A 16,005-nucleotide genomic window follows, 5' to 3' on the forward strand; every position below is an offset into this window, starting at 1 on the left:
GAGAGTCAGCCTCCTAGACCCAATATAAGATTCTAGATGGCTTGAACTCAGCAGTGACACTTTTAGCTAAGGAATAAGTGTTTCATTATTAGCTAAGGAAATAGTGTTTTATTAGCTAAGGAAATATAAGATTCCAGGTGGCCTGGACTCATCCACCATGACAATAGCGTTGTCAGCCGAGCAAGCAAGTTAAGAATTGCAGGCCAATAATGAGAGCAAACAAAGTAACAGCCAAATGAGTGGAGCAAGTTAAAAATTCTCCACTAGTTTCCATCTTGACCCTGCCCCTATCTCACCCTACCTAGAATTTACTACCGTAGACCCCCTATTGTTAGCCTAGCCTCTCTAACTAACCATTGTCACTAAGTTCTGCTTCTGTAAAAGATATTTAAACCCTGAGGTTTTGTAGGACGGGATCTTCCATCTCCTGGGAGCTTGGTGGACCCTGGTGTTTCGGCTTAATAAAATTCCTTTGCTTTTGCATTCAATCTGGACTCTGTCTCTCAATTGGGCTTCCAGGGATGGACTCAGATGGCCTGAGTCTAGCACTAACCTGTCTGAAGGTTGGCATTCCTTTGACTCCCCCCCCCCAATGCCTGTTTATGGTTTTATCTTTACTTCCCTGTGACCCGAACCCCCAATTAACAGCTTTCCCCCTTATAAACTCATTTCCCTTGAAGCTTGGGATCACCCTCGTATCCTGCTGTGTCAAGGAGGATTGTGATCCGAATCTCAAGCCTGTAATACAGGACCTTGTGTATGTGGCATCGGTATCAAGTCCTGGTAGCCATTTGGTGGGTCTCACAATCTGAATGATCTTGGTATTACACTGGGCAATCTCAGTATTACTTTCTCTCTCTCTCTCTCTCTCTCTCTCTCTCTCTCTCTCTCTCTCTCTCCCTCCCTCCTGCCCTCCCTCTCTCTCTCTCTCCCTCTGTTTCTCTCCCTCTGTCTCCCTCTACCTTCTACCTTCATGGCTCACTCAAGCCTCAACTCCTCTCTCTTTCCCTTCCCTCAAATAAATCTCTCCATTTCGTATCTGTTGTGTGTCGCCTCATTTTTAATCATAACACTTGCTAAAAATAAAACTTGGTCCCTGGGGACCTAAAATCAATTTTCTGGAACTCATATGGTGGAAGGAGAGAACCATTTCTTGCAAATTGTCTTCTGACATCCCCACCCCACCCCTGCCGCAAACCCCACCCCTGTGGCACCTGCACGGATCGTGCACATACCAAATCAATATAAAAAGAAGCAGCTCCCCCCAAAAAGAAGCCAGGTGTGAGCTTTAATGCCAGCACTTGGGAGGCAGAGGCAAGTGGATCTCTGTGAGTTCAAGGTCAACCTGGTCTATAAAATAAGTCTAGGACAGCCAAGGCTACTCAGAGAAACCCTGTCTTGGAAACAAACAAACAAATAAGCCAAAAGAAGTAAAAAGATACATTCTGTTGAGTTAATAATCAATTGATATTTATTGCTGGCTCAGGCAAGGATACATAGGGAGCTGGGGACCCAGAGGGTCTACCTTCTCACTCCAGCAGCCAAAGTAGGTGGGCGTGCCTAGGGGCACATGGCTCTCCTGTATGTTACTTAGCTTCGGTACTACCCGGCCCTGGTACTTGAGAGGAAACTGGTCCTGATATTCGGTGGACAAGAAGCGCTGTCCTCCCAGTGGGGGCTCTATGTGGCTGTATTTGCACTGTGAAGTTAAAGTAAGCAGATCCTTAGGGTTGCCGACTCACCCTGGCCACCTCTAGACCCACTCAGGGGAGGGCACGAAGGACGAGAAGAGACCCCTGGAGCCCACATGGTAGAAGAAGAGAATTACAAGTTGTCCTCTGACCATATGTATATACACATACACATGCGATGGTATATATACACTATGGCATGTGTATGTCTATTCCCATATATATATAGGCGTGTGTATGTCCATTCATGTATACACACACACACACACACACACACACACACACACATATGTATATGTGTGTGCGTGTATATGTGTGTGTCCTCGAACTCACAGATACCTCTGGGGTTAACACTAGTTTGAGGGTGCTTATGAGGGGATGCATCCGTTCCCACTGGCTCACCTTCTGTAACAATTCTTCAGTGATGTAGGCTCGAACTAGTCCATGCGGCTTCATCATCCTTTGGTGGGTGGTTAAAAAGTCTAATTCTGAGATTTGGGTTTGGGGAAATTTGGGGAGCAGAGGAAATGAATCAGAGATATGAGGAACTAAGTAAGGGTGGAAGCACCGATTTTGAACTGAGACTGAGGATGGCGCGAAGTATGGGCGGGGATGGGGGGGGTGGAGGGGGGGAGGGCAGATCAAATGAGCCTGAAGGGCGGGCGGGGCCAGGGAAGGAACTGTGCTGAGCCAGAGGACTGACAGAAGAGGAGAAGGAGGAGGGCTAGAGATGGAGGAGGGGAGAGTAAGGAAGGGGGAGGAGCCTTGGCCAGACCAGAGGGTTGGAGTTTCACGAGGGGTGGTACCATAGCCTGGGTGACGGGAGTTGTCTTTCAAGGTCAGTTCAAGGCAGGTGGTGCTGGGCACTTTGGGGGGCGGAACTTTGGGAATGGGGCGGGGTTTTAGGAAGGAGAGGGACTTGGGGATGTGGGTGAGGCTTCCAGGGAGCCCGTGATTGGAAATTATAGTAGAGTCTTCAGAGATAGGAAGGTCTTTGGAAACGGAGTGAGGCTTTAATTTACAAGTAGGGTTTCTAGGCCTAAGAAGTTCGTGTTTGGTGGCTCGCGACTTTAACTTTTGGATCTCTGAGTTTGAGGCTTGGTGTGCGTGTGTGTGTGTGGGTTAGTACTGGTACCCTGCTTTCAGAAGGGTGGGGCATTAAGAATGAGATGCTGTTTTCATCAATGGACAAACCTTCCAGGGAAAAAGGCAACTCTTTAGAGTTGGAGGAGATGGGGTACAGGGCGGCCTTCAAGGAGGGACAGGTTTTTCTGAACGAGGAGGAGACTTTCCGTGATGGGCGGAGCTTCCAGGAACTAGGGCAGATCTTTGTGGGGTGGGGCAGGGCTCTCAGGGACAGGTAGGCCACACTCACCACCTGTGCCCTCTGGGAGGTTACTCTGCAAAAAAAAAGGGTTGTAGACCCTTTGTATTGGGGTGGCAGCCGGTGGGCAGTAGTCAGAGGCCATGGAGGTTTGGAAGAATTCTCCGAGCAGCTTTGAGTCTCCCAAGGTCACGTGATCCTTGAGTTTTTCATGGGGCACATTTCGTCTTGAAGGCTGAGTCACAGGAGGTGGCTGCAGGAATACAGACTTCTAGGTATGTCCAGCCTAGAGGCTCCAGCCCTGAAAGTCATTCTGTGCAGTGTGGAAAGCTCCCACCCCCTGGGATCCACATGGGCTTAAGTGGTTGGGTTGTATTGTATTTAGAGACAGAACCCTTGAGGCTGATGTTGGTGTATGTCCAACCCAGGACCTATTGGTTTACATTGAAATCCACCTCTTATTCTGCCTTTGAGAGCCCCTCTGTCTGATGAGAGCACACTGCCACCCTTTTCCCACTTTCTGCTGACCTCACCGTAGAAGAACTTTGTGGAGGTAACAAGGCTGCCAGGGCCAGGGCACCAGTTTCCTTTCAGGATGTGTGACTCCGGTGTCTTATCGTGATGAAGGACAAAAGGTTCTGCCAGGGAGAGGGCGTGTCAGTGTTAAGCAACAGAGTCCAAGTTGCAAAGGGAACCAGGGGCCAGCGTGCACACACGGTAGGCTCGTACCTGGCTCCGCGGGGTAGAAGTGGTCATTCATGGTGGTCCTGTCATGGAACAGGCGGTCTCCAGGACTAATGCTCACCTTGTGGATGTGGGCTGCAGTCTGGAACTTGTCATACCTCAGACAAAATAAGTTAGGATCAAGGTAGGTAGGTCCTCAGAATTTTCAGGAAAGGTGATAGGGCCAGGTGACCTATGGCTGAGTCTGGGGCGCATGAATTATTATTTGTATACATTTTTTTAAATGTAGCCCTGGCTGGCCTGGAACTCCTAGAGATCCACCTATCTCTGCCTCAGAGCTGTGTTGGTTAGTTTTGTCAACTCAGCACAAATTAGCACCAACTGGAGAGAGAGACACCCTTAGCTGAGGAATTGTTTCCCTGTGGCCTGTGGTACCTGTCTTTGGGGCACTTTCCTCATTAATGATTGATGTGGGAGGGCATGGGCCCCTGTGGGCGGTGCCACACCTGGGTTGTATTGGAAAGCGGGCAGAGCGAGCATTGGGGATCTAGCCAGTAAGCAGCATTTCTCCGTGGTCTCTGCTACAGTTCCTGCCTCTAGGTTTCTTCTTGAGTTCCCTTGACTTCCCCCTCAGTGACAGAATGTAACCAATAAACCAAACCAACACTTTCCTCCCAAAATTGCTTCTAGCCTTCAAAGCCACAGAAACCCAAATAGGACAGGAGTTCCAGAATTAAAGGCACGTGCCACTATACCCAGCCCTTTTTATTTTTTTTAAAAATTATTTCATGTGTATGCGTTTGCCTGCATACACTTAAGCATACCACACGTATTCCTGGTGCCTACGGAAGCCAGATGAGGGTGTCAGATCTCCTAGAACTGGGGTTACAAATAGTTGTGTCACACCGTGTGGGTACAAGGAACCAAACTCGGGTCCTCTGCAAGAGCAGCAAGTACACTTATCTGATGAGATACCTCCCTAGGTCTTTTTATTTTGAGACAGGGTTTCACTATGTGTTCTTGGCTAGCCCAGAACTATGTAGACTAGGTTAGCCCCAACTTCACAGTGAAGCGCTGTTCTCTGCCTCCCAAGTGCATTCACCACCACATCCAGCCCCCCCTTTTTTTTCAGCTTCCCCCTTTAAAAGGTTTTATTGGCTGGGTGGTAGTAGAGGTGCATGTTTTTAATCTCAGCACTTAGGAGGCAGAGGCAGGTGGATCTCTGTGAGCCCAAGGCCAGTTTGGGCTACACAGAAACCATAAAAACCACACAAAAGTTTTTTTATTTTTTCTGTGTATGAGTATTTTGCCTGCATGTATATCTGTGCACCACATTCATGCCTGGTGCCTGAGGAGACGAGAGAAAGGTGTTCAGATTTCTTGGAACTGGAGTTACAGTTGTGAGCTGCCACGTGGGTGCTAGGAAATCAACCTCGGGTCCTCTGCAACAGCATCTGGTGATGTTCATTAATGAACAGCCCCTCCCATTTGTGTTTTTTTTTAAATGTTTTTTATTCTTATTTTGTATGTCTGTGTGTATGTGCCCCATATATGTGGGTGCTGGCAGATGCTAGAAGAGGGTGTTGGATCTCCTGAAACTTGAGTTACAGGCTGTTGTGAGCCACCTCACGGATGCTGAGAACCACACTCTGGTCCTCTACAAGAGCATCAAGTGCTCTTAACTGTGGAATATCTCTCCTCTTTATTTTGGCATGTGTGCTAGTATATGGTTGTGTATATACAGGGTGTGTGCAAGTGTTAATCTCTCTCTCTCTCTCACTGTCTCTGTCTCTGTCTCTGTCTCTGTCTCTCTCTCTCTCTCTCTCTCTCTGTGTGTGTGTGTGTGTGTGTGTGTGTGTGTGTGTGTGTGTGTGTACTTGCCTGTGTTTGTTCCATGGGGCACACATGGAGGTCAGAGGAGTGCTTGTGGGAATCAGCTTCCTCCTTCCACAATGTGGCTCCAGGGGGACTGAACTCAGGCTTGGCGGCAAGCACCTTTAACCACTGAGCCATCTCATTGGCCTGCTTCTTACTCCTTTTGAGATAGAGTCTCACTATACCTGAAGCTAGTCTGGCAGCTGACAAGCCCCAGTGATCTCCCTGTCTGTGTGCACCATACCACAGGGATGACAGGCACATGGTCACGGCCAGTCTTTTAGGTACGTGCTGAGGACTTGAACTCAGGTCCTCATGCTTGTGCAGTGAGCCATTTCACAATGCTGAGCCATCTCCCTAGCCTCCCACAGGGTTCCCTCAGTACGTAACGTGGCGCTGTAGTGGAGCTTGGGATGGACATTGCCAAGGCAAGTGGAAGTTCCAAAGCCCCAAGTGGTGCACATGCTGCTGAAAGCGAACTGAGGGGAGGCAGCGGCCTTTTGTACCTGTGTGGGGACAGCGCCTGAGGTGTGTAGGTCTGTTTCACGAGTGAGCACAGGGGGCTGTAGCCAGCCTTGCAGTTTCCTAGGTTTATACTGGAAGAGGCCTGCGGGCAAAAGAGGATGGAAAGGTCAGAACGACCCATGCTACTGTGGCTGCCCCCAGCTTCCAGCAGAACCAAATGCTACCTCGATTTACCCTTTTACACATCAAGGCGGGTGGGCCCGGGAGGGCCTGAAAGTGTTTCTTGTAGGAGGTGCCTTCCTGTCCCTTGTAGTTCCACTTCAGGGTGTTGGGGCCACCTAAGGAAGAAGAATGCAGAGGAGAGTGGAAGAGGATGGGGTTAAAGCCACCTGGGATGCGGGCAGCCCTGATTATTCTAGGCCGGTAGTGGATGTAAACATGTTTCTGTTCTGATCCCAAGTGTGGGACGTGAAACAGACTTGTGTGAGGATGTGCGGTTTCGTCTACTGGAAATAGACTTGTGAGAGAACACATGATGTTCGTCCACTAGAAGAGGAACTGCCTCTTGCAGGGGCATGATCTTTGCCAGCTGATCAGCATCCTAGTATGGACTCTGAATATGCCCAAAACAAGAGGCTGAGCTTTTTGGTCTTGGCATCATTTCCTATGGTTTGGCTGTTTTATGGCTCTCCTTCAAGATGCTCCTAGAGGGAACCATTCCAGCAAATGCTTTGAGGTTCTGGGTTCTGGCTGCTGCGGTTGCAGTCCCCTTTGCTGAACTGCTGTGCTGGTTTGCTGTTTGATGGGTCTGCTGGAATCCTACCAACTATGCCAGTGGAATTGCTCCAAGGAACTGGTCTAAAAAGGTCTACTTCTCCTGTTCCCATTAATCTCTTCTCTCTTGACCCGGCCTGCGGGGTTCAACTAAAACTCGGGAGGAGATTCACCTGTTGGAATGCAAGTCACAAAGGAGGAGAGCAAGTCTGAAGTATTGATCAAGCTCTCAAACTTTAATAGCCAGGCAGCAGCTTTTATAAATCAGAAGGCAGGGAAGCATATTGCTATAGAAACGCAACTGCAGGCTTTTCTCAAAACACTGGGAACTCCAGGCAGGGTCATAATGTCCTGCCACACAGGGTATCTGGCTCCCTCTTTGTCTAGTCTAACTGCTAAACCATAACAGGGTCGCTCCATCTCTATCTGTCTTTAGTCTAACGGCCGACCCACAACAGGGTCAGCTAGTTTCTGGTGAAAGGCAAGCTCTGGGGAAAACAGAGACTTAAAAGTGCAGGCTTTGACAAGATGGCTGAACATTGGCCATATGGCCTATTGTCCAAAACACTCTCTCTTATCTAGGGTAGGTGAGTTGGAAGGGGAGGGCGGAATAAGCATTAAAGAACCCTAAATAAAGTAGTTTTAAAAGTTCAACACCTGAGGCTGGAGAGATGGCTCAGTGGTTAAGAGCACTGCCTGCTCTTCCAAAGGTCCTGAGTTCAATTCCCAGCAACCATATAGTGGCTCACAAGCATCTATAATGTAATCTGATGCCTTCTTCTGGTCTGTGGACAGAACACTTTATACATAATAATAAATCTTAAAAAAAAAAGTTCATCACCTACAGGTGGCACCCAATGTGGCTTGGGCATAATGGGTAACAACTTCTAATGCTGTAGAGGAAACTACAGGGTTTGTTGTTGTTGTTGTTGTTGTTGCTTTGTTTTGTTTTGTTTTTGTTTTTTGTTTTTTGCTTTTTTGAGACAGTTTCTCTGTGTAGCCTCGGCTGTCCTGGACTCACTTTGTAGACCAGGCTGGCCTCGAACTCACAGCGATCCGCCTGCCTCTGCCTCCCGAGTGCTGGGATTAAATGCGTGTGCCACCACCTCCCGCCTGAAACTACAGGTTTTGAAGATAGAAAGAATACTGTTTCGGGGTATCAGCAAATGGCAGCTCTGATGCAGGGTTTTTTCCTTGCCTTGTAACCAGAGGGATTTTATTTTATTTTATTTTTTACTTTGTCTTCTTTTTGTATTCCATTTTTAAAAAGATCGGAAGACAAAGGTCCTGAGTTCAAGTCCCAGAAACTACATGGTGGCTCGTAACCATCTAAATGAGATCTGGTGCCCTCTTCTGGCCTGCTGGCTCACATGCAGGTAGAATACTGTATAAATAATAAGGAAATGCTTTTTTTTAAAAAAGATTGGAAGAAAGACATGAGATAGGAAAACTGAAAGTGTCACTAAATTCTATAGTTCCGGAAAAAGATTTCAGAGTTGGCGGTACAACAAGACAGTTTACGGGACGGGGTGGAAGCACGTGGGAAGCCAATAGCACCACTGATTAAAGGAGGAAAAAAAAGGGGGGGAAGTTCCCTGCTCTTGCTGCCCCGCCCTGCTCCATGTGCCAGGTGCTCAGAGCACCTGCCTGTGGAAGGGGCTGGGGAAGAACGGGGAGCCAGGCAGGCCAAAAAGGGTTGCAGAAGAACAGGAAGCTCCATAGGCTAAAAGGGCTTTGGAGGCAAATGCGCCACTAGAAGAGTTCTCTAGGGCGGCTACACAGACACCATCAGCGTTTCCAGTCTTGTGCAACATAGATGGATGCAAATAAATAAGTAAATAAATAAGGAAGACAGGATGTTGAGGTGGTTTGGTGAGTAACAGTGCTTGCCACCAAGCCTGACGAGCGTCGCTTAGGTCCCTGATTTCACGTGGTAAACAGAAGTGACTCCTGCAAGCTGTTCTCTGACCTCCACACTCATACCCTGGGATTGCACACACACATATAAACACACACACACACACACACACACACACACACACACACACACACACAAAAGTGTAAGAAAAAAGAATAACTACCAAGAATTGAGGCAGGTGCCTAGGCCAAGTTCATTTCGCCCTTTCCTTTCCATCCCTCCCTCTCGCTCCACCCCGGGGACAGGGTCTCATGTAGCGCAGGCTGGCCAGGACAGGGTCTCGTGTAGCGCAGGCTGGCCTCACCCTTTCCACACAGCTGAAGAGGGCCTTGGATTCCCGCTTCTTCTGCTTCAGCCTCCCTCAACAGTGCAAGCTGTACCAGCTCAGCCACCACGCCCAGGCACCTACATTCTTTCTTCTATACCCTGTTTTGTTTCAGGGTGACACTGTGTGTCAGCACACTGTTGTAACCACTGCCATAGCTGCTTAGGAACTCTCAGTTCTCAGCCTTCTGAGTGCTGGGGTCGTAGGCTGAATTGGCCTTGTAGTCTCCCACCCACTTTACACCCTTGAGGCTCAGAGACTTGGTGTGGGAGCTGGACAGTGGCAGGTCACTTGTCTACCATGTCTGAAACCCTGAGTTGGGTCCCCAAGCAGGAGGAAAAAAAAAAAAAGATAAGGTTGGGGAGACTTGGTAAAGCACCTGCCTCACAATCATGAAGACCTAGGTTTCCGTCTCCAGAATTCATGTTATTAGAAAGTTGCTAACAGTGGCACAGGTTTGCCGTCTCAGCACTGGGGAGGCAGATGCCAGGGCCTTGCTTGCCAGCCAGTGCAGCCAGACAAGAAAGCTCCAGGCCAGTGGCAGACCCTGGGTAATGAACTGAGAAGCTGGTTCTGGGAAGCCAGGCCCTCCTTCTATTTTTAGATCTAAGCATGTATGTCTTAGAGTATTCTCCACAGCTCTTTGTCCAAGGATGGGCTGTCACCCCTAAGTCAGTGACAAAAAGGTGGTGGTGGGGGATGGAGGAGATAGCAAAACAATCCAAGAATAAAACTTGAGAATATACTTGACAACAGCTAGAAGGCGAACCGTTTCCAACAGACATTACTATTGCTCATCCCATGATGCAAAAGCCCCTGCCATGGGAAAGAGAGGCCTGGTGAGCTCAGTCGCCTGCCTCAACTTCCCTTGTCTCTGTGTCTGTCTCTCTGTCTCTGTCTCTGTCTGTCTCTCTGTAGACCAGGCTGTCCTAGAACTCACAGGGATCCATCTGCCTCTGCCTCCTGAGTGCTGGGATAAAAGGTGTGTGCGACCATGATGTCATTTGGATGTCATTTGCACCTGCTTTCATTTGTTCTTCTGTGTGGGCGCCTCACCTGAGAAGACACTACTCTGCCTGGGACTGTCTCCATCCCTACCTCATTGAGCTTTTCTGGATGCTTTGAGGACCCAGAATGAGAATGTTTTACTAGATTAGGCTAGTTAGTACTGTCTGTCTTCAGGTGTTTTTGGTTTGTTTTTTGTTTTTTCTTCTTCTTCCTGTTATTTTGGCTTGCTGTATACTAATATTCTCACTAATTCAAAACCAAAAGAATGGCTATCCTAGCTCCTTCTCGCCGCTCACAAAACGCCCTGTTTTAAAACAAAAGCTGGAAGGTGCCTGAGCTCTGCTACCCAAGGTTGTCCACTAACTTACACAACTGCTCCCAGACACGCACAAAAGAAGAAATTAGAAACGTACAATCCAAAAGCCCAACTCAAAGGGGGATCCTTTTACTGACAGTAACTGCAAGTGCACTGCAGTCGTTGACGGAAAAATTCCCAAAAACCTAGGGCCTTGTACAGGACCAGTCCAGTGCTGTACCACTGAGCTACATCCCTAACTCTGTTTTGTGAATCTCACTAAGTCACCCAGGCTAGACTTGAACTCATGCTGTAGCCAAGGCTGGTCTTGAACTTCTGTCTCAGCCTCTGAAGTGCCAAGATTACTGGCATGCACAACTTTTTGTTATTTGTGTGGGGGTGGGGGGGGGTGAGGTGGGCTTTGTGAGATATGGAGGGGTCTGAGAACAACTTGCAGAAACCAGTCCGCTTCTACCATGTGGAACCCAAAGATTGAACTCAGGTCATCAGACTTGGCTGCAAGCACCCTTTCCCAGTGTGGCTCACAGTTCCTGGAGCCCACGTTTTCCTGATACCTGGAGCTGGCTGAGTCTTCTGTGGGGTTGTGCAGCACCCTGCATGGTAGGATTTGGAGAGTGAGCCAAGAATTTGCAGCAATCGCCTTCCCTCAGCTCCTGAGTGCTGGGAGTACAGGTGTGAGCCACTGTGCTTAGCACACAGTGGGGGGTGTGTGTGTGTGTGTGTGTGTGTGTGTGTGTGCATGTTTGTGGAGGCCAGATGTCCATGTCCGGTGTCACCCTCAATTGCTATCATATATTTTGAGATACGGTCTCTCACTGAACCTGGAGCTCTCTGATTCAATGAGACTGACTGGCCAGCAAAGGGGGAGGTGGGGAGATCCTCCTGTCTCTTTCTCCCAAGCATGTGTTGCCCTGCCTTGCTCTGACACAGGCATTAGGGAGTGGAACTTGGGTTCTCAGATTTGCACATCAATCAGCGTACTGACTGAGTCATCTCCCCGGCCTTGTTTTATTTGATCTTATTCAAGACCAGGCTGGTCTTGAACTCACTACGTAGCTGAACTCCTGATTCTCCTGCTTCCACGTCCCTGCTGCTGGGATGATTGGTATTGGCCATTATACTTAGTGAATACAGAGCTGGGGTTGCATACCACGGATACATGCATACTTAGTAAATAAATACTACTAAGAACTACATGCTACGTAAAGTAAATATTACAAATGCTAAGTAAATATTACCAACTGAGCCACAACTTGAGCCCTGTTTTAGCAGCAGCATCTTTGGTTGGCAATTAGAAGCACTTTCCTCTCTGTGCTGACAAGTGGCCATTTATGGTGGGGGCGGGGCGCGAGGGGCGAGGACTTGTGGGGCCTCCTCGAGTGCCCTTCGGTGCAACATGGCCAGGGCTCGCGCTCACCCAGGTGGCTGCTGGGCGCCCGGGGCTGAGGGGCGGCGGCGTGTGGCGGATAGTGTGCCTTGTATGAAGTGGACGGGATGCGCAACTGTTGCCTGTCGCCTGAGGGCATGGAGTCTCGGTCGAAGTTGAGGCGTGCGCCACGGATGTCCACGCGGTCGCTCGGCGGCAGCTCCGGCCAGCCATAGTCAGCTTGGGCGGTGGACAGGTTGAGGACCGGACGCCTATCCGCGTGCACGTGCAGGTTGCTGACCTGCATGGCTCGCGTGCGCTCCTCTGTGCCCTTCCTCAGCTCATCCGCCGACTGCGGGTTGTCCAGCGGCACCGAGAACGCATGGTGCATCTCGGATTTGTGCGTCTGGGTAGCCCAGCGTGCTTCCCTTTGTAAGACTGAGGATTGCCATGGTGAAGCAGGGGGCTCGGCTGGGGTGATGAAGGAATGGGCCGGGAAGTCTCTGTGCGTTGTGCATTGCATAGTGCCGTCATGCAGCCGCGGATCGGGACCCAGAGCGAAGTGTGAGGCTTTCAGGAATTCCATGGGTGTAGGGCACACCGGCATCTTGAGGTCTGGGTGCCACCTGCGGGGAGGGGAAGGGGAGGGCGAAGACAAAGGCAAGAGCTGGTGACAAACGCCTCAGCTACCTCAATACAGTGCTGCCTTTCAGTCCTTGGCCTGACCCCAGAAAGAGGAAAGAGACATTCTCTTTCTCTCACTGTGTGTAGAGGGCATTGTGGTATTGTGTCTGTTAATTTTAGCTAGAGCCCTTTTAGAAAAGAAACCTCAGTTGAGAAAATGTTTCTACCAGATTGGCCTGAGGGACATATTCGTCATTGAATGTTGATGTAGGAGGGTCCAACCCACTGAGAGTGGTGCCACCGCTGGGCTGGTGGTCCTGAGTTTTATAAGGCAGCAGGCTAAGCCGGCCATGAGGAGCAAGCCAGTAATCAACATTTCTCCATGTCCTCTGCATCACTTCTTGCCTCTAGGTTCCTTCCTTGACCTCCTCAGATGATTGAGCTACAAGCTCTAATGTGAAATAAACCCTTTCCTCCCCAACTTGATTGTGGTTACGGTGTTTTATCACAGCAGTAAGAATCCTGAGACAGAAGGCAGGCATGGTGGCTCGCTCCGTTCATCACAGCACTTGTGAGGCAGACTTAGGAGGATCTCTGTGAGCCTCTGCCAGTCTGTCCTATAGAGTGAGCCCAGGACAGCGATGGCTCTGTTACGCAAAGAAACCCAGTCTCAAAAAAACAAAAACAACAAGAAAAAAAAAAAAAAAAACCCTGGCCGGGTGGTGGTGGTGCACACCTTTAATCCCAGCACTCCGGAGGCAGAGGCAGGTGGATCGCTGTGAATTCAAGGCCAGCTTGGTCTACAAAGTGAGTCCAAGATAGCCAAGGATACATAGAGAAACCCTGTCTCGAAAAACCAAAAACCAAACCAAACCAAACAAAAAAACCAAAACCAAAACCAAAAACAACAACAAAAAACCAACCAAAACACACACACACACACACACACACACACACACACACACACACACCCTATTCCACAAAAACCCCTGCCACCACCAACAAAAATCCTGAGACACACAGATATCATTTAACAAAAGAGAGATGATGTTGGAGGTTAACTGAGTCGAGAAGACGCGCACTGAAAGCGACCCTGAGCTGGGTCCTAGACAGAAATCAGTGGTTCTCAGCACGTGGGTCAGGACCCCTTCACAGTTGATGGCCCTTTCACAGGAGTCTTCTAAAATCATCAGAAAACACATATATTTACATCATCACTATTCACAACAGTAGCAAAATTACAATTATGAAGTAGCAACAAAAATAATTTTGAGCCGGGCGTGGTGGCGCACGCCTTTAATCCCAGCACTCGGGAGGCAGAGGCAGGCGGATCGCTGTGAGTTCGAGGCCAGCCTGGTCTACAAAGCGAGTCCAGGACAGCCAAGGCTACACAGAGAGACCCTGTCTCGAAAAACCAAAAAAAAAAAAAAAATAATAATTTTATGACCGGGCAGTGGTGGCACACGCCTTTAATCCCAGCACTCTGGAGGCAGAGGCAGGTGGATCGTGTGAGTTCGAGGCCAGCCTGGTCTACAATGTGAGTCCAGGACAGCCAAGGGTACACAGAGAAACCCTGTCTCAAAAAACTAAAAAAAAAAAAAAAAAAAAAATTTATGGTTGGGAGTGGGGGGTTCACCACAACATGAGGAACTGTATTGAAGGGTCACAGCACTAAAAAGGTTAAGGACCACTGACCTAAGTGGTCATGTGAGAGGCTGACTGCAGATCTGCCGCTCCCTTTTCCGCCTTCAGCTCGAGATGGTCAGTCCCTCCAATCAGCCAGCTGTGACTTAGAACAGAGCCACCCCCTCCATCCTCCTTGATGTTCCTTAGAGTCCCCGGCTGCCTACCAGCATTCCTGGCTGCTAGGCTCACCTCCTCCAGAAAACTCTCCCTGACTTCACTGAACTTGGTTTTTGTTTGTTTGTTTTCAAGATAGGGTTTTTAATGTGTATTCTTGTCTGTCCTGGATTTGCTTTGTAGACCAGGCTGGCCTCGAACTTACAGAGATCCGCCTGCCTCTGCCTCCCTGAGTGTTGGGACTAAGCAAGAATTAGATGCTTGATTCTTCAGCACATAAAAATAAACAAATAAAAATCAAGTACACGCATTGGGCTAGCCCTCTGGTTCATGGGCAGAATGCTGGCCCAGCATGCATGAGTCCTTGGTTGAGCTCCAGTACTGTACAAACCAGGTTTGGTGATACAGACCTATCATCCCAGCACTCTGAAGGCAGGGATGAGAAACTCAAGGTCGATCTTATCTGGATAGAGAATTCAAGGTTAGAATGGACTACATAAGATATTGTCTCAAGCCGGGCGGTGGTGGTGCACGCCTTTAATCCCAGCGCTCGGGAGGCAGAGGCAGGCGGATCTCTGTGAGTTCGAGGCCAGCCTGGTCTACAAAGTGAGTCTAGGACAGCCAAGGCTACACAGAGAAACCTTGTCTTGAAAAACCAAAACCAACAACCAACAACAACAACAGCAACAAAACAACAACAAAACCAAAAACACAAAAAGATATTGTCTCAAAAACAAAACAAAACAAAACAAGAGCTGAAGATTGGGGCTCAGTCTGTATTTGATACCCATTAGGTGGCTCTTACAATGCGAGCATCGGAGTGGCAGAAACACTGGGGTCCCTGATGTCCTGCTTAGATAACTCAATGAGCTCCAAGCCCATGAGAAACCTAGTTTCAAAGGAGGCGAATGGCAATTTTGAGAGTGACACCTGAGGTGGTCTTCTGGCCCGTGGCCCCCAAACTTGCTTTGTCTCAGTGATGCCAGAATTTAGAGAGTAGAGGGAGGAGAATGAGACAGTCAGGCTCAGCGTTTAGTGTGAGTTTGAGATCAGCCTGGCCCAGTGAGTGAGTACATGAAATAAGGAACACCGCGCTGCATGGTGACACACCTATAATCCCAAGGCTAGAAGGTGAAGGGAGAAAGGTCGCAAATTCAAGGCCATCCTTGACTGCACAGCAAGTGTGAGGACAGCCTAGGCTGCATGCAACCCCTGGCTCAGGGTGAGGGGTGCAGGGGACAAGGACACTAACTTACCTTCCTGGGTTATTGAATCTTGAACTTGGTGCTTGTCTGGTCCCTCAGACTCCCTCTGGCCCTGGTCATGCCAGGGGGGCTGGTCTTCTGGTCCTTTCTGGAGGTTAACCCAAGGTGGTCTACCCCCTGCTCATTGTGACTTCAAGAATTCTCCCAGATGGTGCTGTCACAAAGGTGTCCTGCTATCTCTTGGGGCAGCCTGGAGAGCCTGGGCTTTAATTCTGTCGGAGACCCAGGCATGCAATTTGAGTTCTCAGAGCCTCAGTTTTGGGATCTGGGAAATGCAATGGAGAATAGAGATGACTTTAAAAGAAGCTGTGTGTGTGTGTGTGTGTGTGTGTGTGTGTGTGTCTGTGTGTGTGTCTGTGTGTGTATATGTGTGTCTCTGTGTGTGTATGTGTCTGTGTCTGTGTGTGTGTAGCTATTACTTTTAAAGTTTTTCTTTTTTTAATTTTTAATTTTATTTTATTATTTATTTATTTGTTTTTTACTTTTAAAGTTTTTCTGTCATTTATATCTTGATGTTGCACACAGGGACTGCTGTCCTTGAGTCACTAGCCCCTTCTATGTCATGCTTGG

At 48.9% G+C, this 16,005-nt stretch overlaps 1 protein-coding gene across 1 annotated transcript; it reads right to left on the reverse strand.

Moving 5' to 3' along the window:
- Nucleotides 1-1,471: 1,471 nt before the first annotated feature.
- Nucleotides 1,472-15,576, reverse strand: SAXO5 (stabilizer of axonemal microtubules 5; the record flags this gene model as incomplete). Its single annotated transcript, XM_084764508.1, has 9 exons — nt 15,427-15,576; nt 11,798-12,372; nt 6,274-6,377; nt 6,081-6,181; nt 3,745-3,857; nt 3,544-3,653; nt 3,067-3,268; nt 2,094-2,179; nt 1,472-1,699 (listed from the first exon to the last, which is right to left on the reverse strand). Exons 2-9 carry the CDS (start codon nt 12,351-12,353, stop codon nt 1,472-1,474), a joined length of 1,500 nt encoding a protein of 499 aa, XP_084620634.1. The 5' UTR covers nt 12,354-12,372; nt 15,427-15,576.
- Nucleotides 15,577-16,005: the final 429 nt, after the last annotated feature.

Source organism: Acomys minous, assembly GCF_964271855.1.
Source record: "Acomys minous genome assembly, chromosome: 16".
Taxonomy (NCBI): Eukaryota; Metazoa; Chordata; class Mammalia; order Rodentia; family Muridae; genus Acomys; species Acomys minous.